This window comes from Sturnira hondurensis, unplaced genomic scaffold (genome assembly GCF_014824575.4).
Source record: "Sturnira hondurensis isolate 20B ecotype Veracruz unplaced genomic scaffold, ASM1482457v3 Scaffold0024385, whole genome shotgun sequence".
In the NCBI taxonomy this organism is placed as follows: domain Eukaryota; kingdom Metazoa; phylum Chordata; class Mammalia; order Chiroptera; family Phyllostomidae; genus Sturnira; species Sturnira hondurensis.
Window position 1 is genome coordinate 1855988 of NW_028097016.1, and position 25758 is coordinate 1881745.

The following is a 25758-nucleotide window of genomic DNA, read 5'->3' on the forward strand; positions in this document are numbered from 1 at the left end:
CCCAGCTCCAGAGCTGGCCCTTCTACTATAAGTGCCTCCTGCAGCTCGCCCCTCTTCAGACGCCCGACGGACTGCCCATTGCTGGGTCTCTGCACCCCGACCAGCCAGGGCAGCCCGAGCCCTGTGGGGAGAGGGCGCTGCTCCTCTGTAGTGTCATTTCTCCTCAGGCATTCCAGCCCTTGGGCCCCGACTCCTGCCCCATCCTTAACCGGTTCCCTGGTCCCTGGGAATGGCTGGCTCCAGGGGGCCTGGGTTCGAGCCTTAACTCCGCCTGTGGCATTTGGCGCCTGGCTTAGCTTCTCTGAACATCGGTTTACTCCCTTGTGGGATGAGAAGATAATTCCTGCTTGTCCCACATGTCCGGTGGGGCAGGGCGGGGGAGAAGGGGGCGTTGTGAGCGCCAGAGCTGTGAAGGCATGTTGTGAAACATAAGGCAAGCTATTTTTAGTTAATTTTTTTACTCTTAGCTGGTACCAGATCAACAAGTATTCTCTCCCAGATAATACACTTATTTAATAAGGGCCTTGACTCCTTCGTTTAAAAGACTAAGGTACCCTGCTCGCTCCGGGCACAGACCTCCCACTGTCTCTCTGACCAGGACAGAAGGGGGACTGTGTGGCTGGGGAGACGGAGTTCCAGTTCCAGCTGTGCCCTCACTTCTCTGTGGCCTGGGCCAGCTGCTGTCCTCTCCAGGCCTCAGTGTCTCCCACTGTACCACGGATGTGCGTGAACTAGGCGAATCTGAGGCTCCTCCTGGCCTTTGGGGAGGATTTGGGGCAGGGTTGGGGCGGGTCAGGGGGAGACTGCCGGGCTGGGAGGTGTGACCGCTCTTTGCCACTGCCCAGGCTTCCTGGAGAAGAACCGGGACACCCTGCACGGGGACATCATCCAGCTGGTCCACTCGTCCAGGAACAAGTTCATCAAGCAGATCTTCCAGGCCGACGTCGCCATGGTAATGTCGGGACAGGGCTCCCACTGGGCGGGAAGGGGCCCCAGAAGCTGGGCTGATGTCTAGGTGCCCAGGTGCCCCTTGTCCTGCTGCTTCAGCTGAGTTCCTCTGGCCTCAGGGCCTGGACGGTGCTTTGCCGTGATTCTAGGAGGGAGTGGGGAGGCTTCTAAGATCCCCCCTCTGGTCCCCTTGTGCTGCCTGGGGGTGTGCAGGTAGGGTGCAAGGCCCAGAGAAGGGTCACGTGAGAGAGAGGTCAGGACTCGGTTTACCACGGGAGTTCCTCTTCCCCACCTGGACCTTCTGCTGCTAATAGGGAGGGCAGACCACAGGAGTGCGCCCAGTCTCAAGGACACGGTGGCTGTGGGTGTGGGTGGCTGTGGGTGTGGGGAGAAATGGCACAAAGGCTGCATCTGCGCCAGCCCTGGACCCCAGACAGGGGTGCGGGATTTCCACCCTCTCTGCTTCCCTTGTCCCTAGAGTGGTGCTGGTGGGCGTTTTCATGCAGGGTCTCCTGCCTTGTTACCTCATGTTTCCTCCTGCCCCATGGCTCCTTGGAGGGTGCACAGGGGCAGAGGCGGGGTTCCCAGGGAGGGCAGAGCTGCTGCCCCCTCGGTGCCCACCCAGGTGCCTCTGCTGCCCCCAGCCCCAAGGGGCCCAGACCTCTGCCCTGAGGGTCCTCTTCTCTCCCCGGTGGGTTTGGCCTCCACTTGCTGACCCACCCCGTTCTCCTCGTCCCTCCCCCATCTCGCCCTGCACTGTGGTTCCTGTGATAGTTTCTCTGTGGTTATGCATCAGGCACTCTCCGCCAGTCAGCCGCTTCTGCCAAGGTAAAGACCCAGCGGCCTCCACAGCCCCTGGGACTAGGCTGTGCCCTTGGCTCCCATGGCACTGAGGTTTGGGGAAAGGGCTGGCTTTTTCTTTCTTTTTTTTTTTTTTCAAGTGTGCTTTTTTTTTGTGGCGTGGTTTGTGGCGTGGTTTTGGTTTTTTGTTTTTTGAGTTGTGTGTATGCAGGCCTCTCAGTTTCTTAAAGAAGGAAACTGAGTCCTGGAGAAAGAGGCAAGGCTTGCCCAGCCACTCCATGTACCAGGGCAGAGCCGGACCACACCCTTGTCTCCAAGTGCGTCAAGGCCGGCTCCTTCCCCCAGGCTGCGCTCACGTTTCTATGTCTGCACCATGGTCAGGTCCTCTGACAACCTTGTAGAGCAGGGGAGACAGGTGGCATTTTGCAGATAGACAGCTCAGAGATGGGGTGTGGTTCACCCCGAGTCAGCATTCCGGGGAGCTGGCACTAGAAGTTGTCACCCCCGGACCGCCTGAGGCCCTGAAACAGCATCCCCGTGTCTCCTGACCAGCACCTTCAAGTCATGGCCCCAACGTGCTTCAGGTTGAAAAGGTGCTGGGGACCCCTTAGCAGTGGCACAGCTCTGCCGTCTCCTTCGCTTCCCTTTTCTCAACCCTTAATTTCCTCTCTGCCGAATATTGACACCCTCCTGCATCTGGTCTTCCTGCTGAGCTCCTCTTGTTTCCCACGTGTCTGGCATTCCCCTGGAGTCTGGCAGGGCAGGGCGCCTGCACGGCAGGAGCAGGGAGCACTCCTCTGCCCATCAATGGGTCCTGGTACCCCACCCCTAGGCCTGCACTGTGGCTCAGTCAGCTGACAGGGTGAATGCAGGGCCCCACCAGCAGGGGGCCCCAGGTACCTGTAGCACCAGCATCCTGCAGTCCCGCCCTGACCCACCTGTCACAGGTGTGCCTCTGGGCTCTCCATCCTTTCTTCTGTCTGCTAGCCTCGGCCCACCCCCTGCCGGGTCCACCCACTGCTTCTGGTCTTAGATCGTCACAGAGTGCCACTGAACCCTGTCTTCTCTCATCCCCTCTCCCCTCATTCCAAGCCTCATCCCAAGCATCTGGGAACCTCTCCACAAAGTTCCCATTCTCGGGCTCCTTCCTGGGGACCACGGCACTAGGGCCCACTTGCTGAGGAACCATGGAGCAGGCCAGGCATAAAGCCCCAAGGTCTCCAGAAAGCGCCCAGTCCTGAGGGGGTTTTGAGAGCACAGAATTAGACACAGCAGTGACAGATGAAACCAATAACATCTACTCTCCTGGGCTGGGCTGTGAGCTCTGCACTTACATTTCTCACCTCATTCACTGCCCACGGCCACTGTGTGATTACCATCACCCCCGTTACAGCTGAAGAAGCTGGGGCCCAGAGAGGCCTGGCTGCCTGCTTGAGCTCACATAGCTTGTGACATACGGAGACTAGATCTGGTCTAGACAGACCTCCCAGGTCTGTCTCGGGGAGGTGCAGGGGCTTGTCCAAGGTCACATCCAAATGAGGGCTAAGGTGAGATTTTCACCCTCCCCCAGCTCCTTTCCCTTGCATGATGCTGTCTCCATAAGCGTCACCTCTAGGAGAGCAACGTGATAGCACTGTGAAAGGAACACGAATCAGCGTGGGGGAGTGCAGCGTCATGGCTCATTTGGCACCGAGTGCTAGCTGCAGCACCTTCCTCAGGGCGGAAGCCCAGACGCCTTCGACCAGTGGCCTGAACCCTCGTGTTCCGTGCAGGCCCCCACCCCGACTCCCCATCCTTACTTCTGGTCTCGGTCTCCCCAGGGCGGCCCGGGTGGCCCCATCCCAACCACTGCAGCCGGGCCATAAGGACAGCAGCTCTTCCGGGGCATTGAGCACCCAGATTAATGTCTAACCCCAGTCACGTGTCCCTGGGACCCTGAGTCCACGGGATGCTCCGTGCACTCTTTGTGCAGGTGGCTTCTCCTGCCCGCACACACGTGCTCAGGTGCCTGCCCCTCAGATCCCTTCTGTGAGTCATTTAACATGGACTTTTGGACTTTTCGCTTCTGCATTTATCCCCCTCCCATCCTCAAATAGCTTCAGATTATCCCGGACGACAAGGACCATCAGAAAGGACCACCTTTCCCCGCCATGATGTAAAGCCAAATCAGGAACCCAGGTGGCCAGGGAAGTGAGGGCAGCCCCTGCAGCCCCAGAACCCCGTGCACTCCCTCCCTGATTCAGTCACAAATGTCCGCTGAGTGTCCTCTATATGCCAGACAGTGCTCTGTGTCTGGAGGACACAGTAGTGAGCAAAACAGAAACACATTTCTGTCTGCATGAAGCTTACACCCTAGCAGAAGGGGAAATAGTTAAGAAGCATAAAGATATGTAAAGTACTTAGTAGGTCAGGTGGTGATATACGATGTGGAGAAAAATTAAGGAGTGGGGAAAGCCAGTGGTGGGGCTTTGCAATTTTGAAGAGGGGGGGCCAGGTAAGGCCTTTTGGGGATGTGGCTGAGGAGCCGAGGAAGCCAGCCACGTGCGTATGGAGGAACAGCATGGCAGGGAGAGGGAACAGCAAGTGCAAAGCCCTAAGGTGCTTCTCAAGCCCTAAGCGTGTCTGGTGCCTTGTACAAGGGAAGGCTGGCTGGCTGGAAGGGACAGAGCAGGGTGGCGGGGAGACTAGCTGCCCCTGGGGCCAGACGAGTGGGACGTTGCCAGTCCTTACGAAGACCTCAGCGTTTATGCTGGGGAGCCATTGGGAAGTTTGGAGGGGAGCCAACACAACCGGGCCGTGTTTTAACAGCCTCCCTCGGGCTGCTGCGTTGATAGCAGAGTGGAGGGCACTGGACTGTGGGGAACAGAAGCGGGAGCCCAGTTTGGAGTCACTGCTATAATCTGAGAGAGCCACGTTGCTGGCTTGGACCAGGCTGACAGTGAGGAGGTGGTAAGGAGTCAGACCCTGGGTCCGTTTTGGATGGGACCAACAAGTGGCTGAGCTCTTGGATAGGAGAGGAGAGGAGAGGAGCTGGGGGTGGTTCCTGGATTTCTGGCCCAAGCAAGAGGAAGGTGGACAATGTCTGGGAGCCCGTGGACCCTTGGAGCCGGCTCAGTACCACACTGACAGTTAGGGCGCTGGGCCCTGGGCACAGCAAGAAACCAGACGAACCCACCTGTCCTCTGGGGGCTCACAGCTCAGCAGAGGAGACAGGCCAGCTGTAGCTCCAGCGTGAGGATCAAAACCAGACAAGGGGGTGTGTTGCGTATATGTGCTGTGTGTATGCTTTGTGTGTCCACATGTGCTGTATGTGTTGTGTTTTGTGTGTGCAGTGTATGTGTGTGCTGTGTCCTTGCAGCCATGCTCTGTGTGTACACAGGACGTGTGCTGTGTGTAATGTATGTGTGTGCCCGGTGTGCTGGGTCATGTGCTGTGCACATGGTATGTGTGTGCTGTGTACTTGTAGGTGTGCTGTGTGTACACAGGACATATACTGTGTGTACTGTGTGTGGGTGCCCCATGTGCTGTGTCATGTGCTGTGCACATGGTGAGTGTGTGCTGCATCTCTGTGTGCGCTGTGTGTGAGTGTGTGTCTCCTGGCCGGGGCTCCAGCGCAGCCTGGCCACGCCCCTGCCTAAACAGCACCGCCCCCCGCCCCGCCCCCCCACCAGGGGTCTCCAGGCCTGCTGCTGGGCCAGGTTTGGGGACAGCCAGCCTGACATTCTTCCTTCACCAACGCAAATACTCCCAGCTTCCCTTAGCAAAACCTTAGAATAAATAAAACTAAATAAAACCAAAAAACCAAAGCAAGTAAAACTAAAATGGAGAACATGGCACATTTCAGAGTAGCAAGCGTTCGCTGTTCCTCGGCGCATTTCGTTTCACTCAGGGCGCGTCGTCTCTGCGTCAGCACCTCCGCCTCCCTTGCGTCTGTGTCTGCAGCCCTGGCTTTTTTTGGTACTACAGGAGATAGGTCAGATTATGTCTCGTTTAAGGATCAAATCTTACCATGATAATCAAATTCATTCTTAAGAAATCCTCACCCAAGAGAAATCGCCAGGAAAACAGTAACATCAAAATGCCTTGGAACGGAATCTGGTTTCTATGTCCAGTTCCTGGGTATAGATCTGAGGCGGTCCGCTTTCTGTTTGTTTGCTGCTCAGGTCCTCCCCTAGCTCCCCCTCTGTCCCCCCATTCCCCCACCTCTTTCACAATATTCTGAGAGGGGACTCCACCAGGGCAGGGAGGTGCAGGGCCTTGGGCTCTCCCAGAGAGGGTAGCTGGCAGAACTCAGAGCCTGGGGCCTGGGGCCTGGGGTCTGGGGCCTGGGACCTGGGGCCATGCAGCAGGAGGTTGGCTTCTAAGGAGGCTGATCCTGGCCAGCTCTGCCCAGCCCACTGCTGAGCCGCTAATCCCACAGGGAGGGGAGGGCACGTGCAGTTCCCTGGCCCCTCCCAGGTTCCCAGGTTGCTGTCACACACTGTTCACGATGGCACCATTTCCACTAGGGAAAGGGAGGCTCAGTGCTGCTTACTGACCCATCCAAGGTCACACAAGAGGTGGTGGGGCCAGGGTTTCCATTTAAGTCTGTCTAACCTGTCTCAAGGGTAGACTCCAGTGCCCTGAGATGACCAAGTCTGACCACTTGTTTATTCCTGGAAAGGGAGATCGGAGACTCGGAGAGGGCTGCCCCTTTCCTAGAATCATCCAGCACACCAGGGTGGGGACCCAGGGCTCCCAGGTTCCCCTGAAGCCTCCTGGCCCAGGCCCCAGGAGATTCCCTGGAGGGGGTGCATCTGGGGTCCAAGCTCCAGCCCAGACCAGGCAGGTCACAGGAAAACCCCAAGTGCCAGGGCAGCCTGCTTCCCTGCGCTGTTCTCCCTTAGGCACTGACCCCACTGACCTCCCACCCTCCCTTCCCTTCCTGGAGTGCTGGAGGGGCACAGGTCAGCCCCTCCCACCACTGCCGTCCATCCCCCCAGGGCGCGGAGACCAGGAAGCGCTCGCCCACACTCAGCAGCCAGTTCAAGCGGTCGCTGGAGCTGCTGATGCGCACCCTGGGTGCCTGCCAGCCCTTCTTCGTGCGCTGTATCAAGCCCAACGAGTTCAAGAAGCCCATGGTGAGCGGCCCTGGCTGGGGGGCAGGCCTGGATCTGGCCTGGGGGGAGGGGCCTGGCCATGGGGGGCAGGGTGGGGGCTGGGTGTCGGCCCACGTACCAAAGCTGTGGAACTGGAGGCACAGGGAGGTCGAGGGACTCGAGGCTGCAGAGCCCAAACCCCCACTGAGCGAGCCTTCCTTCCAGGGCTCTGGGGCGTGTTGTTTACAACAAGGATCTTCCCAGAGGCCCTAGGTGGGATGGGACCCCTCCCCGCCAGGGGTCTGGTCTGGGAAGGAAGGTGGGAGGCCAGGCCTGGGTCAGGGAAAGTGCCTAGAGAGAGAGGAAACAGGTGTCGGAAGCCAGCCCTCTGCCTGCTGGCCCCGCCCCCGCCTGGAAACTTTCCCCTGGGTGGGCTGACCCTGGGGCTCAGGACCAGGTCTGCAGGAGTGTGAGGTTCAAAGGGGGCTCCAGCGAGCTCCCCATCTAAAGCAGGAGGTCTGGGCAAATGAGGCCAGGACCCTGCCCAGGCAGTTGGATACCGTCTTCCCTGCTCTCAGATGCTCCCTGAACCTTCTCTGGGCCTGGACCCCCGGGTCTGTGACCTCATTCCTCTCCTGCCTCCCTCTTTCCTGTGTGTGTGGGGGGGGTGCTTCCAGTGCAGTAAGAGACTAGAGTCCCAAATGCAAATCGAACTGATCTCTCCCTGCTGCCTCCTTAGCCAGGCCCCTGAGCGCCTTCTTGGCCCCTCCAGGAACCCCCCTGGCCAGCCCTACCCTACTTCCATCACAAAAACAACTTTGTGCCACTTAGACAAATATATCTCTTTCTTGAGCACTTTCCTGTCAGCAGCCAGAAAGCTGTCTAAATAATTACCAATCCACAATAGCTATAGCATGAAGGGCGCCCCCTGGAGTTGTGCAAGGCCCCCGGCACCTGCACAGCTGTAATACTGACGGGGACTAGCCTCCTCAGTCCCTGGAAATTCCCCTCCACTTTCGGGCTTCCACACCTTTGTACGTGCTCACCCTGCCCCTCCAGTACCCCTTCTCCTATTAGGGTCAGAGCAAAGACTGCATCCTCCAAAACGCGCCCTCCCGATGTCCCAAGGGGAATTGAGCTATCTTTCCTCTGTGCCTGCAAAGCAGCAGCTCACCCCACATGAGGGTCTCATTTCTTGCCACTGTGGGTTAGAACTGCAGTTTCAGGTTCATTCCCATCTTTGCTCCTCACCTGCTGTGTGGCCTTGGCTGCCCCGGGCTTCCGTCTGGGGCTGAGGAAATGCAGAGTAGGGCTGGCCTCCCTGCAGGAGCCGCCAGCACTGACGCCCTTGGCTTTGGACAGCTGTTCGACCGGCACCTGTGCGTGCGCCAGCTGCGGTACTCTGGGATGATGGAGACCATTCGAATCCGCCGAGCCGGCTACCCTATCCGCTATAGCTTCGTGGAGTTCGTGGAGCGGTACCGAGTGCTGCTGCCTGGCGTGAAGCCGGCCTACAAGCAGGTACAGAGCTGCGGATGGGCCCTGCTCTCTCATTGAGACAGTACGCTGGGCATGGCATCAGCTCGGCCACCTCGGTACAGCTGGGAAAACTGGGGGCCAGGTAGTGGCCTACACTGACAGCTTTGATGGCCACGCGTGGGGTCATGGACATCACACACGTGGTGTGACAGGAGAGACCAGGGCTACCAAGTGGGCCCAGGATGTCAGATGTGGGAGAGGTCTGGTGGCCATCCTGCCGAGCTGGGGAGAAGAGTGAGGGTCAGAGGAGGCAGGACCTTCCTGGGCTCACACAGCCAGGCAGGGGTGGAGCGGGAGAAGGAACCCTGCCTCCCAGCCCTGGGAGGTGCACCGAGGTGGCCTTTCCAACCGTCCATTCCCTGGTGCACCCCCACCCCCAGGACGACCTTCGGGGGACGTGCCAGCGCATGGCTGAGGCTGTGCTGGGCACCCATGACGACTGGCAGATCGGCAAAACCAAGATCTTTCTGAAGGTGAGAAAGGCTCCGATTCTGCCGTGGGGGTGGGGAATTCGACGTCCCGGGCTACTTTAGAGAAGCTGCAGCATCAGACGGGCCCGGGCTGGGCCTTGGGATCCTCCTGTCCTGCAGTCAGCAGTAGGACGAGGGGGTGGGGAATGCGGCCTCCGCGGTACAAGAGGGGCAACTAGTACTGAGCCCATCTGGGGCCTGGGGTTGAGGCCCGAGCGCTGACCCCAGGTGAGAGCAGAAGACCAAAGTGGGCTTGCCGGGGAGGCCTGGAGTCCTGACCCTGGGGCCGTCTGCCCTGGAACTCTGGGCAGGTCTCCGGCCCTTTCTGAGCCTCCTTTTCCGGTAAAACAGGCTGTGCCCAGGGCGTGGGGGGTGTGATTCTTAAGTGTATTTTAGGTCTTCTCTTCTGTGGTTTCCTGCCCAGCGGGGTTCACCCCAGGCTCTGGTGGGCCCTGGCCACCCCGTCTCTCTCTAGTGTCTGGGGCCTGTTTCTACCGTCCCTGAACACAGACCTGGAGCTCTCAGGCTTCCACCGCAGCCTGGGCAGGACATCAGAGCCTGACAGCTGGGGAGGGGGCAGGGCTGGGAGCAGGAAGCTGGGTTGTAGGGAATCCTGGCCTTGGAGCAGAGCTTGCTGGGAGTTGGCCGTGGCTCTGCAGCTGTAGTGGGGACAGCGTGAGCTCCCAGCGTGGCTGCTTCCCCATTTCCATTTCCTCTGTACTGGATTTCTGGCTGTTCTGGGTGACAGGGCAGGGCCCCTTCCTCTGGCACCATGCGGGGCCCGGGCAGTGCAGGACATCCGTGTGGAGGGAAGGGAGGGGCCGGCCCTGAGCTGGAGGGAGTGCTCGGCTCCAGTGCAATTCCTTCCTGGCTGAGGGGCCACAGCCGGCTCTTCGTCTCCCTGAACCTCCATTTCCTCATTGGAAAAACGTGTGCCCTGTTCCCTGCCTCTGCATTTCACACATGCCCGGACCCCGTGGGGCTTTTCAGCCATGATCTTATTTAGTCATCACAGCAGCCAGTGATTATTACGCCCATTTCAGGAGCTCAGAGACCAGTGAGTTGCCCAAGGATAGGCCTGGGCTCCCAGCTGGCTGACGGCCGGTGTGTGTAGGTAAGAGAGGGAAGGCATGCAGCATGAGGGCCAGACAGCTCTGAAGACATCATTGTCCCCATTGTCACCTCTCTGGGCTCCTCAGAAATAGGCAGTGGTTTCCGGAGCCTCACTGGCCTCTTCTCATCCACTCACTCACTCACTCACTCACTTACTCAGACGGGCTTGGCTGAGCAGCTCCGTGGGGCTGAGCCCTGTCCGTGAGAGCTGTGGTCTGATTAACTGGTGGGTGTGGCTCCACCACAGAGACTCAGCCTCCCCAGGGCAGGGCCCGTGGCTGGCTCCCTGGGCCCCACTCTGGCACCTGGCACAGTGCTGACAACACAACACTCAGTTCCTAGGTATTGAGTGAATGGTGAGGTTTTGTCCAACCCAAGTGAGGATTGGGGATTCGGAGGTGAGGAGGAGAGAAGCCTAGAGAAGTTGGTAGTGTCTGGATCGTGGAGGGGCTGAGTGCCAGGGGAGGGGACCAGGCTGGACCCGAGAACTGCAAGGTGTCACTGTAAGATCACCATTGTATTTGTATTAGGAGGGTCCCTCCTTAAGGAAGGCCACGGGGGAGCGACAGAGGCCAAGAGGCTGGTTAGAAGGCTGTTGCCAAGATCCTAGGGGCTATGACGGTGGCCTCCCCAGGTCAGGAGGGGCTGACAGGACAGAGAAACCCAGAAAGGCACGGGTTTGGGCAGAGAAGGCCATAGGGGCGAAGCCAGTGCTTATGCCCATTGCGCCCTCTGACTCCATCCCGGCAGATTAGGCTTGCCCTGCTCTGTCTGTCCCACAGTCACCCCCCTCTGTGCTGGTGGCTGGGAGAGGCTGCCCCACGCAGCCAGAGCAGGGCCGGGGGCCTGTGGGGCCCAACCCAGCCCCAGGCCTGGAATCCCAGGGAAGATAGAGAGGGCCTTCACTTGGATTTCTGGAGCAAATTTTCCACTGCTCAGGAGCTCTGCCCTCTAGGACCACCATGACATGCTGCTGGAGGTGGAGCGGGACAAGGCCATTACCGACAGAGTCATCCTTCTCCAGAAGGTCATCCGGGGATTCAAAGACAGGTACGTGCCGGGACCAGCTCCTCCCTACCTCAGTGCACACACAGGTGTGTGTAGGGGCTTGGATTACCTCTGTTCCCCTGAGTTGAACACTAGGAATAAGCATGCACACTCATGCACACCCACCGAAACAAGCATATGCATGCATAGCACACGGGTGAACACACAATTTTCACCAGAACATGTACATGGATTCATGGGACGTACACCTCAGGACACTGGTGTCCCACATGCTAATGAAATTCCTTAGAGAGGAAGTCTGAGGTTTTATAAGTCACACAGCGTGCTCCCCGTTCCATGTAAGGGCCTGTGTAGCTGCAACAACAAACCAGCAGGACTGGGGTGCGACTCAGGCCCACAAAAATGCCACAACTTGCCCATTTTGCAGTTCATCTGGCCCTCCCTCCCTCTTTCCCTCCCTCCACCTACCCGTCTGTTCATCTGTCCATCTGTCCGTCCACCTAGCCATTCCCTTGCTCACTTGCTCACATGCGTGTCTAGGCGTCGGCTTGCTGGCTCATTCACACTCCTCCTGTGTTTATCTCTACACTCAGCAGGATGTCTGATGCGTGGTGTCCTTGTCCTCCATCAGGTTATAGGTGACTGTCATCCCGTGGCAGCCACTAGTGTGTGCCGGGGAACAGCACTGCCTCACTCAGTCTGCCCGTGGGGCTCTAGTTCCACCCTCATCGAGTCTCAGTGTCCTCATCTCTAAAATGGGGAAGTTTGACTGTAGTGAGTAATGTGCAGAGTGTTAAAATCTTTTACTCTTTAATCATCTTTCATATTATTTACTTGTCATTTATATAATAAACACCGTTTGGAAGTCTGATTATTGGGTTCATACAACAATCCTATGAACAGTCAGGGCAGGTCTCATTCTACCCACTTTGCAGATGAGGAAGTTGAGGCAGAGAGGTGATGCGCTGCTGTCCCATGACATGTATCTGGGGGACACAGAGCTGGTACTAGCCCTGCTCTCCTGATTCCAACCACCCCCCCCCTCCCCGCACCCTGGCTGCCCCTGGGCTCCGTGTCTGTGCTTGGAGGACCTCCATCGCACGGCTGTTTCAGGTCCAACTTCCTGAAGCTGAAGAGCGCGGCCACCCTGATCCAGAGGCACTGGCGGGGCCACAATTGCAGGAGGAATTATGGGCTGGTGAGTCTCCCGTGAGGGCTGCTCCTGGCCCCTCAAGGCCTTGAAAGCACGCCCCCTGCTGTCACCATGGCAGCAGGACATACCTGTGCCTAGAAACTGGGTGGTCTCCTGCCACTGCCCCAGCCGGCACCTGCCATTTCTCCAGCCCCAAGTCTGGCTCGGTGGCTTTTCCCACCTGGTCCCCAGTGTTTAGGCTTTTCTTCTGGGATGTCTCAATGAGTGTACACACTAGGTCCGTAGAGATCTATAGGGGGGGGAGCAGAAGCAGCCGCGTCCCAGCGACCTCTGCGGAAGGGCTTGGGGCTGGGGATGTGGACAGGAAGGAGAGCAGCCCCCGCCCAGGGTGGGGAAGCCAAGGCCTCTCCCTGGGAAACTCACCTGAGAGGAGACGGCTCACCCAGGGAGGTCAGAGCTGTTCCTTGGGGCCTGCTGGCGGGGGGTGGGGAGGCAGTGCAGTGACTGCGCGTCCCGTGGGCAGTTGGGGCTCTGAGCGGGCATTGTCCTTGCAGATGCGGCTGGGCTTCTTGCGGCTGCAGGCCCTGCATCGCTCCCGGAAGCTGCACCAGCAGTACCGCCTGGCCCGCCGGCGCATCATCGAGTTCCAGGCCCGCTGCCGGGCCTACCTGGTGCGCAAGGCCTTCCGCCACCGCCTCTGGGCCGTGCTCACCGTGCAGGCCTACGTCCGGGGCATGATCGCCCGCAGGCTGCACCGGCGCCTCAGGGCCGAGGTGAGGAGTCGGTGTCCACAGCATCTGCAGCTCCTAGCCCCCGAGGGGCGTGTGCTCTGAGGGGCGCTGCTCCACCTCAGGGGGACTAACCACCCACATTTGTTGGCTGAGACTTCAAACTGTGTCTCCTCTGAGAGATGACAAAACTGAGACCAGACCCTACATTTTCACACCCCCAGACAAGGGCAACACTGGGGACCCAGTCACTCTCCCGAATCTTTGGGAGATTGAGGTGAACCTGGTTTGCTTTGGGGATCAGTGTTGCCCCCAGCCTGCTGTGTGCCCTGGAGAAGTTCTCAGATGCCTCAGTTTCCCTATCTTTCAAATTATTTGGTACATTTGCTCACAGTCCTGTAGCTCAGCGGGGGGGCTGGGGTAGAGCTGGCAGGAAGCCCTGTGACAGGTCCCTTTGGTGCCCCACCGGCTCTCCCTCCCCTCAGTACCGGCGGCGCCTGGAGGCGGAGAAAATGCGGCTGGCGGAGGAGGAGAAGCTCCGGAAGGAGATGAGTGCCAAGATGGCCAAGGAGGAGGCCGAACGCAAGCACCAGGTGCGCGGGGAACGTCCCAGCCCTCAGATGTCCACTCGCTGGTTCAGCAGCCTTCGCCCGCACTGGCTGCCCATCCTCTGTCCCTGCCTGTCCCTCCTTCGTTTGTACCCTGGGTGCTTGGTCCTGGGCCAGGACAAAGCTCGGGGGCTGTGATCCTCAGTGTGAGGGCGCATGCCCTGAAGAGGGCCTTTTCTGGCTGGGACACACACCCAGACAAAAGCCCAGGTGGGTCAGAGCACCCGCCATGCATGGCAACTGAGCACGTGGAACGCAGAGCACTCTGAGCGTGTAAGACACATGGGGTTTTGAAGACAGTGAGAGGAAAAGGGATATAAACCCTTTCAGTCCTGTGTTTAAAATATTAATTACATGTTGAGGTTCTAGGCTGGAGATATTGAGCTAAATATAACGTATTATTAAAACCGATCTCACTTATTTCCTTTTACTGTTTTAAGTGGAGCTGCTACATGCATTGCTTGCATTGTCTTTCTGGTGGACTGCGCTGGTCTAAAGCCTCGACCCAGCTTCTGTGGGATTTTTGGTTGGTGGGGTTCCCTCCAGCTGGGGAGGCATGAGCAGACTTCCTGGAGGTGGTGTTCCAGCTGAGCCTTGGAGGGCAGGCGGCGTTATTGTCTGGGCATCTGTCTGTGCTCGGCTCTGAGGCCCAAGGTGGGGAAGCCCAAGCCTCAGTCCTTCCCAGTGGCCAGGAGGCCCCCAGGGAAGGTTGGAACTGTGGCCTGGCTGCCGCAGGGGCTCTCGGGTGCCCCAGGGGGGGCTTGTTCTCTGAGGCTGTCCCCTCGGCATCACCCGCTCCCCGCCTTCCCAGGAGCGCCTGGCCCAGCTGGCTCGCGAGGACGCTGAGCGGGAGCTGAAGGAAAAGGAGGAGGCTCGGCGGAAGAAGGAGCTCCTGGAGCAGATGGAGAGGGCGCGCCACGAGCCCATCAATCACTCGGACATGGTGGACAAGATGTTTGGCTTCCTGGGAACTTCGGGCGGCCTGCCAGGCCAGGAGGGCCAGGCACCCAGTGGCTTTGAGGTACCAGCTTGGAAACAGGGGCTGGGGACAGGCCTCAGTGTGACTGAGCAGAGGGCAGCAGCAGTGACCTGGGTCAGGGGCCATGGGTCCCAGGCCCATGCAGCCACCAACCTGCCATGTCAGGTCCCTATCAGGGCCACTCACAAACTTCTACTCATTTGTGTACTGAGGACTGACCAGGCTGCGTCTGAGCAGTGAACAGGGCGGCACAGCACACCCTCGCTGACAAGGTGCTGGCCCCGCAGATGCAGGTGCAGGTCGGGGCTGCAGCCCAGCCCTGAGTCCGCCCCACAGCAGGGAACCCCGCTCACCTCCCCAGGACCTGGAGCGCGGGCGGAAGGAGATGGTGGAGGAGGACCTGGACGCCGCCCTGCCCCTGCCCGACGAGGACGAGGAGGACCTCTCCGAGTACAAATTCGCCAAGTTCTCTGCCACCTACTTCCAGGGCACGACCACGCATACCTATACCCGGCGGCCACTCAAGCAGCCGCTGTTGTACCACGACGATGAGGGCGACCAGCTGGTGAGGCTGGGGCAGTGTCCACAGCGTGGGTGCTGAGGGGCGCGTGGGTGCTGAGGGGCGGGCCTCTGGAGGGCTGGGACTAGGGCAGACTTCACCGGGCTCCTCTGCCTGGGCCCAGGCCACGTAGGCAAGATCCCAGTGCAGGGGGCCTCCTGTGGGTGTCTCCAGCCCTCTCCCCAAACCCCCAGGTTACTCTGATGGCCTTCCTGCACTGGGCCTCTTTGACTCACGTGGCTCTGCCCCCAGGCGGCCCTGGCGGTGTGGATCACCATCCTCCGGTTCATGGGGGACCTCCCCGAGCCGAAGTACCACACAGCCATGAGTGACGGCAGCGAGAAGATCCCCGTGATGACCAGGATTTACGAGACCCTGGGCAAGAAGACGTACAAGAGGGAGCTGCAGGTACTGCAAGGCGAGAGCGAGGTGAGGCCCAGGTGCCCACGCTGATGCCCCTCCCAGTGGACAGTGCTGCCCAGTGTCCCTAGCCTTGGGGTCCTCGGCAGGGGGGTGGTCTCAAATTTGCCTCCGCCTCCCCTCCATGACCCCAGCTCTCCTCTGTCTACGCATGGGAACAGATAACTGGGCATTTTGCAGGCTATCGGGTGTTGACATGAGTGAGTGAGGCCACGGGGCAGAGCAGACGGCTCTGCAGTCAGAGTTCGCTCACTGGGAGTCCTGAGCAGGTTACACCACTTTCCTGAGTCTCAGTTTTCCCATCTGTCACTTGGCTGGTGGTGGTGGGGGCAGTGTCGGGGGTGGGGTGGGGGTGGCGATATGGGGTCTGCCACGTGAACATTGTGCAGAGCTGAGACACTCCAGCCATCGTCCCATTGCCGACGGGCTTGTCATTACTTTGGCCCGTTTGCTTGACTCAGACCCCCACTGTCCTGCAGGCCCAGCTCCCCGACGGACAGAAGAAGAGCAGCATGAGGCACAAGCTGGTGCACTTGACCCTGAAGAAGAAGTCGAAACTGACAGAGGAGGTTAGAGCAGACCTCGAGCTGCCTCAGGTGGCCCAGGCTGGGACGAGGCTGGCCTTGGGACCCACGGGGGTGGGAGCAGGGCCCACACTGCTGGTCCTCAGGGTTCTGGGACAGCTGGTGACAGACGGCCTAGCGGGTGACCCAAGGAGACAGGAAGAAGGAAGGGAGCTCGTGGCAGATGGTAGGAGGGAGGACGTTTCCTGCCGGGGAGGTTGATCTCAAGACCTCTCTGTGGGGGTAGTGCCCACGGTGCATCAACACTAGTGGTTTGTTGGGACTCTCTGGTGTAGTCACCTTGCCTTTTCCGAGCCCCGGCCTGGCCCTGAGCCCCAGGGTCACTCAGGCTGGGAGCACAGAGGGACACAAACCAAAGCCTCTGCAGCACGGGGGCCTGGCTCACCGTGCCCGGCCTCTGCGCATACCAGTCCCTCTGTGCCAAACTCCTCCTTCCTCTTCTCTGCCTGGGGTGATCTCCTCCAGGAAGCCTCGTGGGACCCCTGTGCAGCCTTGGCTCCTTCCCGGGGCTTCCGCAGCTGCTTCGCCGCCGTCCTTGTTCTGTTCACCGTCTGAGGCTCAGACCCAATCATGCAGTCACGCAGGCCCAGATTTGGACCCCACCTTTGTCCCTGGGTATCTGAGCTATGCAGGGGCGAAAACGCCCACCTGCGGGTGTCTGGGGGGACGATGCACAGTGACAACCGAGGGTGCTCGGTAGACGCGAGGGCCTCCCACAGCCCTTCTGCATGGAGAGGCACGCTCTCGCTGCTCATGTTCTCACGCTCTCACGCACTCCTGGGCTCCGGGCCGGGGGCAGGGCTGGAGGTGTGGGCTGTGTGAGACCAGAGAGAAGACCCCAGGCCAGGGCTGTTCACATGGGGGCAGGGCATTGGGGACAGGTGACGGTGACTGGGCGATGGCGCCAAGGAGCGCTCCAGGGGTCAGAGTTGCATGTGGGATTCCCTGGAGAGGTAGGGGTTCTGCCAGCAGAGAGAAGAGCAGGTCCCTGTCCTGGCTGAAACGGCTTCCCTGCAGAAGAGGGTTGGAAGGGCTGTCAAGGAGGCTGCTGCGGAGGTGGTGGTCACCAGCCCAGCGCTCCTGGCCTCATGCACCAGTCACTGATCCAATGTCTGTTCTGCACAGAGCGGGGCTTGACTGGTCTGCGGGTAGGAGGTGCGACTGTGGGGCCGGCTCTTCTGCCCCCTCCCAGGTTCTGCCTTGGGGGCGGGGAGAGGGCAGGCTCAGGCAAGGCAGGGCCCCTCACTTCCCCCTGCCCGGGGCCAAGCCCTGTCCCCTCCCTGTGGCCCAGGTGACCAAGAGGCTGCATGATGGGGAGCCAACAGTGCAAGGCAACAGCATGCTGGAAGACCGGCCCACCTCCAACCTGGAGAAGCTGCACTTCATCATTGGCAATGGCATCCTGCGTCCAGCGCTCCGGTCAGCGCCCAGGGGGCTGGAGCGTGGAGGGCGGCGGCTGGTGGGGGAGGCACCCTGCACTTCCTGGAGTGCCCTCCCGAAAGGTTTCCGGTGGCCGAGTTGTGGCTCTGTCACCTTAGCAATAGATTAAATCACACTGGCCCGTGTTTAGCTCTGCTGCTAACAGGTCGTGTGACCTTGGTAGCATTGGTTCCTCTCAGTAAGCCTCAGTTTCTCTATCTGCAAGTGGGAATAATAATAGTACAAGACCTATAGGCGTGTGGGCAGATAAACCTCTGGAAAGTGTGTAACGCAGGGGGCACTCACTAAGTGGGACCTGTTGTCACCTGACATGCATTTTATGCTTTAACCCCACCCCTGAACCCCAGCTCCCCTTCAGCGCCCTCAACCTGGGCCTGTGAGCAGGGTTGCTGTGGTCAACATGCGTGGCAGGGCCTCCTTCCCCACCCAGGCCAGGAGGGGCATCCCTCAGGTCCCTGGGGTACTGGAGAGGCAATGGATGATCGGGTGTCACCAGGAGTCGGCTCAGCTGGGTCAGTGGAGGGGAAGCAGGACTTTTCTGAGAGCTCCATGTGCACAGGGCAGGTGGTTAGGAGAGTGATCCGTGAACTTGCGTGTGCTGGCTGGGAGCACAGTGGGATGGGGCAGGAGGCTTGAGCCCCATTTTACTGGTGGGGAAACTGAGGTCCGGAGAGGGGAGAGACTTCCCCCGGGGTCGGTAGCCTCCCAGGCTCCAGCCTTCCTCCCAGGCCTCCTGTACTGCCCCTTGAGGCCATCACTACTTCCAAGGATAGTCACAGCATCCAGGGCTGCCTACCCCCAGGAAGAAGGGGCAAGAATCTGTGACCCAGTTATCTCAACAGTAGACTGGAGTGGCCATTTCTAGAGACTGCAGTGCCAGGAGCCCCGGACCCAGAATGGGAAGGCTGGGGTGTTGACACCCAGAAGGACCAAAGCCGGTCCTAGGTGTGCCCGTAGGGCCATCAGGTGATGGGGGCTAGGGCCTCCCAGCTGCAGGTGGTAAAGTTTTCATTGGTCTGTGACCATATGGGGAAAAAAGGATGTTCTGAAAGCTAAATTTGCTTTATTTAAAGACTGTTCTTCATCCTGAGATTCTGCCCATCTTACTTTTTGAATATTAAACTTACCTTTGTTTTATGAAATAATTGTGAGGTAATAGTAGGCAGGTTGTGTGTGTGGTATGTGTTTTAAATGTCCTTATTTGTCATGATGAAAAGTTAGCAACCCCCAGGATTTCTGTTGAAATTGCTCTGGTTTGTGAACTCTCAGATCTGGGGAGACAGTGAGTCTCCCCAGTGTTAGGTCATCCTCCTTCCTACCTGGTCCTGCCCTTCTGATTGGGCAAAGAGCCGTGAGTGTCCCCTGCTGGTCACATCATCGCCACGGGTCCCACTCGGTGCTGAACAGGCAGGCAGTGTCCACACCGCAGCTCACCCGTATTGAGGGTTTACCAAGAAAGCACTTACTTCATAAGCCTTGGCCCGTGTTTCTGCGCAGCAATCCTGTAAGGACTCTCCTGCCTGGCCCACCTGGCCGATGAGGGATGGGGTTAGGGCAGAGCCTCACTGAAGTGGTCACCAGTGTCTGTGGCCACTGTGCCCAGAGCAGGGTATGAACCGCCCTCTGGATCACGGGGCCCCCTCTGCAGTTTGGATTGGAGTCAGGGAGGACTTCGTGCCTGATGAGCCAGTCTCCAAAGCAGACCCTCTTCCCCGCCCGAGTACTGGCCCCGCCTTCCTCACCAGGCCCCATCTGCCTTCTCTTGGATGATCTTGGGCAAGTAGGAGAGGAAGGCAGTGTGGCTCGGGGGGGCTTTTCCTCTGAGGTGGTCTTCCTCCCTCACCTCCCCACCTGCCTAGGGATGAGATCTACTGCCAGATCAGCAAGCAGCTCACCCACAACCCCTCCAAGAGCAGCTACGCCCGGGGCTGGATCCTCATGTCTCTCTGCGTGGGCTGCTTCGCCCCCTCTGAGAAGTTCGTGAAGGTAGGGCAGGTGCCTGGCCTCTTTTGGTGGGAAGGAGGGATGGGAGTGGGCAAGGGGAAGGCGGTCGAAGGGGCTTGGCAATGAGGCTGCCTCCGAGGCGCCTCACTCAGGCCTCAGAGTCCCTCCAGGCCCCTCTTCCTGTCTCTTCCTCCCCAGCACCCAGAACCTCACACTGTTCTCCCCTCAGCCCCTTTTAGTTATGGGGAGGCCCAGTGGGGCACAGCATCTCTTGGACCCTCTGGATACTGTCTTCGAGCAGGTGCTTTAGTCCTTCTTGCCTGCTCCTTGGTGCCAGGCCCTGGGCACTGGGGACACAGAGACAGAGCAGGCAACAGCAGGACCAACCTGGCTGGCCTGTGCGGTCAAGAGGGAAGCACTCCCTTAGTCAGGGAGGTGCCCCGGGGGAGGAGGAGGAGGAGGAGGAGGAGGAGGAGTTCGTCTGGGTGAAGAGGGGGTGGAGTGTGTGAGGCGAGGCGGAAGGCAAGGCTGAGACTTGACGGGCCTGATGGTGGTGGCCTTGCTGCCAACACGAGGCATGCAGCCTGAGTCTGAGGGCAGCAGAAGCCACAGAAGGCTGAGGGAGCCGCAGGCAGATGTTCCTGAAGAGCAGGTCCTGAGTGTGGGTGGAGGGACTGCAGGCAGGGGACCCAACGAGGCTGCTCGGATGGTCCAGGCTGGGGGGCCTGAGTGGGGCTTCCCTCAGTGGTCCCTCTGCCTGCAGTTCCTGCGGAACTTCATCCACGGGGGACCCCCTGGCTATGCCCCGTACTGTGAGGAGCGGCTCAGGAGGACCTTCGTCAACGGGACACGGACGCAGCCGCCCAGCTGGCTGGAGCTGCAGGTGCACCCCGGCCCCACCAGGCGTGTCTGTGTGTATGGGTGTGTGCACGCGTGTCCCATGCCCCGTGACCCTGAAAACTCCCTGCTTTGGGATTCTGTGGTTCTTCACACACCCACCCTTGAGTTCTGGGGTCCCAGGCCTGTCGGGACAGGGAAGCCCTCAGTGGACGGCTGACTCCCGTCTGCAGGCTTTACCATCAAAGTCACCTGGCTGGGCTTCCCTCTGAGCACAGTGGCTTCACTGCAACGTGGCCGTAAGGCCTTTCGTACAGGCTTGGGATGGTTGTGAGACATGAGGGCAAAAGCCCCAGGCGTGTGGCAGTGCCTGGCCTCCAGGTTGGCCAGCACAGTAGGGCTGCCTGGCACCTGGGACCTGGGACAATGCCCCAGTGAGATGCTGGGGTTTGGAGACTCCGGGGACAAGTCCAACCTCACAGGCAGCAGGGAGCCAGGAGCCCAGACGGGTAGGGGGCCTGAAGTGAAAGGACTCCCACAAACCCTCTTTGGTCACTTTTAGGCCACCAAGTCCAAGAAGCCCATTATGTTGCCTGTGACATTCATGGATGGGACCACCAAGACCCTGCTGACAGACTCAGCCACCACGGCCAAGGAGCTCTGCAATGCACTGTCCGACAAGATCTCACTCAAGGACCGCTTTGGGTTCTCCCTCTACATTGCCCTGTTTGATAAGGTAAGGCCGGGCGTGCAGGGCCTCCTCCTGGCACCACCAGGCTGCCCACCGGCTCCCAGCCCAGTGCTGCCACCTAGTGGCTCAGTGACATTGCGTGGTTACTTACCTTCCAGGGCCTTGGGTTTTTTTCTGTTAGCTGGTGGCAACCCAAGCTCTGGCCAACTCTAGGATTATGGAGTGCTCTTAAGCTCCTAAAGAAAAAGTTAACAGTGCAGTGTGGATTGAAACCCAGAACTCACTGCAGTCCTATGCGGCGAGGCCTAGGCAGTCCTTCTCTGGTGCTGGAGAAAGGCCACAGCAAAGACAGGCTGCCGGGACGTGCAGCCACTTGGCTTTCCAAGGTTCCATTTTCTCATTTGCAAACGGGGATGGGATTCCTCGTCAGCTTGCTGTGGTGATTTCTTTTCACTCCTCAGTGACCACCTGGCACGTCTAGGCCTGGAGCCTTCTCTGTGGAGCTGGGCCTGGGGCGGGTGATTTTGCCTCTGCCCCCAGCCTCGTCACACACAGGCAGGGTGCCCGCCCCCACCCTGCAGGTCCAGGGATGGAACCACATTGTCCAGCACAATTTGTCTGGAGTTTTCTCCTGTATAGACAGATACCTTGTGTTTCAGTAACCATTTGTCTGTCAGAGTTTCACAAAAGCCTCACGCTAGGAAGCAGGAACTCCTGTGTGGCTGTGTTGGCTCTGAGCCATGGGGGGGGGGGGCTGGGGTACTGTGCTGGTCTGCCCCCAGGGCGACCTCTCTCTGAGCCTGGGTTCTGCATCCAAATGAGAGCGCTGGGCTCTCTGTATTCCTTCCCCGCTTGCTCACCCCTCCACTGGGTGACCTCCAGCCTGTGCCCACAGGTGTCCTCCCTGGGCAGTGGCAGTGACCACGTCATGGATGCCATCTCCCAGTGCGAGCAGTACGCCAAGGAGCAGGGGGCCCAGGAGCGCAACGCCCCCTGGAGGCTCTTCTTCCGCAAAGAGGTCTTCACGCCCTGGCACAACCCCTCAGAGGACAACGTGGCCACCAACCTCATCTACCAGCAGGTGGTGCGAGGCGTCAAGTTTGGGGAGTACAGGTGTGAGAAGGTGCGTGTGGGCAGATCTTCTGGCTGGGGTTGCTTGGCTGGCAGCCGCCTTTCTGAGCCCGGGCTGAGCGGCACTGTCCGTGACCCACCACTAGCTGACGTGGAGGCTAGTCCGGCTGAGGGTGGGCGTGACCCAAGCCCCTCCTGGCCCTGGCCTTGCCTGCCGGCCGAGCTCTGCCAGTGGAGGGTGTTCCCACACCGCTGTGCCCACAGCGCACACAGAGAGGCAGCTTCACCCCTTGCCATATTGTTCTGGGTCCAGCGGGACTCTGTTCTCTGAAGGAGTCAGTGATCTGTTCACTAGATGCAGTTTGTGAATATGGATCCCTTTATCTCCTCCTGAGGACAGGAGAGACGTGGTTGCTTTGCTTGTGATGATGCTGATGGTGGCTCTCATGGTACCTAAGGTTCGGTTGGTGGTTATGATGGAGGAAGGAGGATGGCGATGATGGAAATGAAAGGGACGGTTGGTGGCGGTGGCAGCGATGGTGGAAGCAGTGTTGGTGTAGGTGTAGGTGGTGACAATGATGATGATGGTTTGGTGATGGGGGTGAGCTGATGTTCAGGCAGTGTGTATCAATTGCTAGAATTCTGAAATACTTTGGATTAGTTGGCAAACACCTACTGCCTTTAAGACATCCAAGAGCCTTTCCCTACTGCCCCTGTTGCGGAGCCCCGGGAGCCCCAGGCAGGCATCCCCGGGGCTGCTGTGCACCAGCTGCAGGCAGGGAAGGGGCACCTGCCTGGTGCCCGCCTGGCTCTGCGAGGCCTCGTTCCTGCAGCCTCTGGAGTGCTCACACTTCGGCTATCCCTGGGGACGTGGTGACAGTGACGGAGTCGGTAGCGCTGACGCTCTCCCTTCACTCGGACAGTCTCCAGCAGTACCCAGGCCCCTACTCTCCAGGACAGTGCCTGCCTGTCCCTTCATTTGTCAGCCCCAGTCCCATCTCACCGGGCTGAGGACATGGTGGCCGAGCTGACCCGTTCCGGGGGACTGACTGGTCTCTCTGGGTCAGTGCGGGCACCTGTGATGCCCGGGGACCTGGGAGAAGGCCAGGACGAGGCCCTGCCCCTCAGAAGCTCGGGGTTCCCCCAGGCACACAGGAGATCCTGTTGCATCAGTGAGAGCACTGGGTTCAAAGGCCAGGGGCTGCAGGAAGCCGGGCCGTGGGGGCTGCTTCATCTGGAAGGGCTTCCCAGAGGGCGTGGGAGTGAGGATGGGAGTGAGGGCTTCGCTCACACTCCTGACCCAACTCAGGAGGACGACCTGGCCGAGCTGGCCTCCCAGCAGTACTTCGTGGACTACGGCGCCGAGATGATCCTGGAGCGCCTGCTGAGCCTCGTGCCCACCTACATCCCCGACCGCGAGATCACGCCCCTGAAGACGCTCGAGAAGTGGGCCCATCTGGCCATTGCTGCTCACAAGAAGGTAGGGGCGGGGGCGGGGTGGGGGGAGGGTGGGGCAGGGGCTCTCTGGTGAGCTGGGACAAGGAGGAAGCAGCTGGACAAAGGCATCACAGCCCTCACCCGGCACACCTGTCCCCAGGCTGCAGGGGGACGGGATGGCACCCTTGACTTCCTGCTTCCCAGCAGCCTTTCTCCACCATGAACATCAGTTCACTCACATCTTTCTGTCATCTGTCCTGGCCTGGGTTCCAGGGACACAGATCACATCCAGCCCTGCAGCCTCATAAGGGAAGGCACGGGCCAGGGGCGTCCACCCTGGGGGGTCAGCCGGGTACCCCCTGCTGGCCCTATTAGAGCTGCAGCTCAGCAGCATTGGTACATGCAGGGGGAGCTTCTAGGAAGGGCACTCTCCTCCCCACCCATGAAAACTCTGGCCCACCCCCCCTGCCTGGTGAGCTTTAGGTCCAGGCCCTCTCAGCCCCCTTGTTGGAGGCCCCAGGCCCATAACCAGCCCTGAGTAGCTCCCTTGCAGACTAAGGGGCTGCCCAAGTAGAGCAGGGTAGCCTGCTGGGCAGGGGTGGGAGACCCTGGCTACTGGAGGGGACCCCCAGGCCTCCCCACCTCCGGGCCCTGGTTGCATACGAGCAGAATCATCTTTGCACACGAGTAGCCAGAGGGCTTCGAAGACTAGCAGCCTCTCACCCCCTCGCAATATGGCCTCTTTCCATGTGGCTCTTTCACTTCTCTGGTGAGCTGCCCACAAGCCTGCACTCCTCCCTGAAGGCTCCCTGCACCCCTTGATGCGAGGCCTGGCTCGCCCCCAAGGCCCTCTCACCCTTCCAGAAGAATGTGTGTTCTCCCCCACCCCTCTGTCTTTCTGTCCTTGGCGACCTCCTCTCTAACACCCGTCACACCTCTCACGCCCGCTGCTAAAGCCCGTCCATTCCTTGCACTGGTGCTGGCTGGAATTGTGGGCTTCTCTGTCACTCTGGGGAATGGGGAGCTCCCTGTGGGCGGGACCTGTGTTCCCCTAGTAGGTGTTGCTCTCGATGGAGTAAGAGATGAGTGGGTGGGGGGCGAGGCCACCGTGCACAGGAGGCACTGCAGCCCTGCCGCCACTCCCGGTCTGGGGACAGGAGCGTTGGATTTCCAGACAGAGCACCTGTGACGTCTGTTTGTCCCCCGTCCTTATCTGTCCTCCAGGGGATTTATGCCCAGAGGAGGACTGATTCCCAGAAGGTCAAGGAGGATGTGGTCAATTACGCCCGCTTCAAGTGGCCCCTGCTCTTCTCCAGGTTTTACGAAGCCTACAAATTCTCAGGTACCCCAGCCCTGCTTCCTCCGCCCCCTCTTTCCCTCCTCACTCTGGCCCACGTCAGGGGGAAGGGATGGCCTGAGACAGGTGCCCCGTCTCCTGTCTGTGGGGCTGCTTGGTCACTCCAGGCCTGTGCACAGTCCAGCTGGGCTCCATGGCACGTAGTAGGTCTCAGCGTCACGCTGGCTTGAGCAACAGAATAAGCCCTGAGATCGTAAGGCACCTACAGAAGAGGGTGGCCGAGAGCACAGGCTGGGCAGACTCCATGAAGCTGGAGTGGATTTGGAGACAAACCCACAGGCCATCAGCTCAGCCGTCCTCGGGCTGTCATTTCGGGGCACCTGCTCCGTGCCAGGCCCCGTGCTGGTGCCGGGCTTTACACAATTGCCAGTGGTCAGGCCGGGGAACCTTGGGGCCCGGGGGAGGCCAAGCCCTCCCACACCCATCTCGCGGCAGGGCGGGGACTTGTCCAAGGCAGCACAAAGACCAGGGATGTGGGCTCACACCAGTGTCCTGGTCCCAGCACCCCGCTTCCGCCGCCCCCAGGCTTCGGCTTCCAGCGGGCTGTGCCGTCTGAGGCTCAGTCTCATTTCTGTGCAGTGGGAATCAACGCGCTGCCCGTCCTGGCAGCTGCGAGGACTTGGCAGGGCTGGGCCCAGGACGGGGAGGCTTCTCTCTCAGTGCCTCGGTCTCTGCCCCAGGTCCCAACCTCCCCAAAAATGATGTCATTGTGGCCGTCAACTGGACGGGCGTCTACTTCGTGGACGAGCAGGAGCAGGTGCTTCTGGAGCTGTCCTTCCCCGAGATCATGGCCGTGTCCAGCAGTAGGTTAGTCCCAGCCCCTGCACCTCCCTTCAGTGGGGGGCAGGGAGCTGTTGCAGCTGCACAGAGACCACAGCAGGTGGGGCTCGGTGTCCTGAGTCGGCTCTGTGTAGAGGGAGACCCAGACAGACAGCTGGGGCAGGAGAGGGCTCTCAGGCTGTCCTTCGGGTCACAGGGCCTTTGAGGGGAGTC

At 59.7% G+C, this 25758-nt stretch overlaps 1 protein-coding gene across 5 annotated transcripts in view; it reads left to right on the forward strand.

Annotated features, from left to right (window-relative positions):
* Positions 1-25758, forward strand: part of MYO7A (myosin VIIA) — a 78964-nt gene that overhangs the window by 36901 nt on the left and 16305 nt on the right. For all 5 annotated transcript variants that reach the window (XM_037038385.1, XM_037038386.1, XM_037038388.1 and 2 more), the window contains 20 exons: positions 846-952; positions 6732-6869; positions 8190-8348; positions 8747-8839; positions 10905-10999; positions 12071-12155; positions 12665-12883; positions 13324-13431; positions 14258-14467; positions 14787-14990; positions 15237-15413; positions 15884-15973; positions 17280-17407; positions 19288-19414; positions 20136-20255; positions 20772-20945; positions 21796-22023; positions 23281-23451; positions 24633-24750; positions 25446-25572. In XM_037038385.1, the coding sequence (XP_036894280.1) occupies positions 846-952; positions 6732-6869; positions 8190-8348; positions 8747-8839; positions 10905-10999; positions 12071-12155; positions 12665-12883; positions 13324-13431; positions 14258-14467; positions 14787-14990; positions 15237-15413; positions 15884-15973; positions 17280-17407; positions 19288-19414; positions 20136-20255; positions 20772-20945; positions 21796-22023; positions 23281-23451; positions 24633-24750; positions 25446-25572 (2878 nt within the window). The remainder of the gene's footprint in view (positions 1-845; positions 953-6731; positions 6870-8189; positions 8349-8746; positions 8840-10904; positions 11000-12070; positions 12156-12664; positions 12884-13323; positions 13432-14257; positions 14468-14786; positions 14991-15236; positions 15414-15883; positions 15974-17279; positions 17408-19287; positions 19415-20135; positions 20256-20771; positions 20946-21795; positions 22024-23280; positions 23452-24632; positions 24751-25445; positions 25573-25758) is intronic.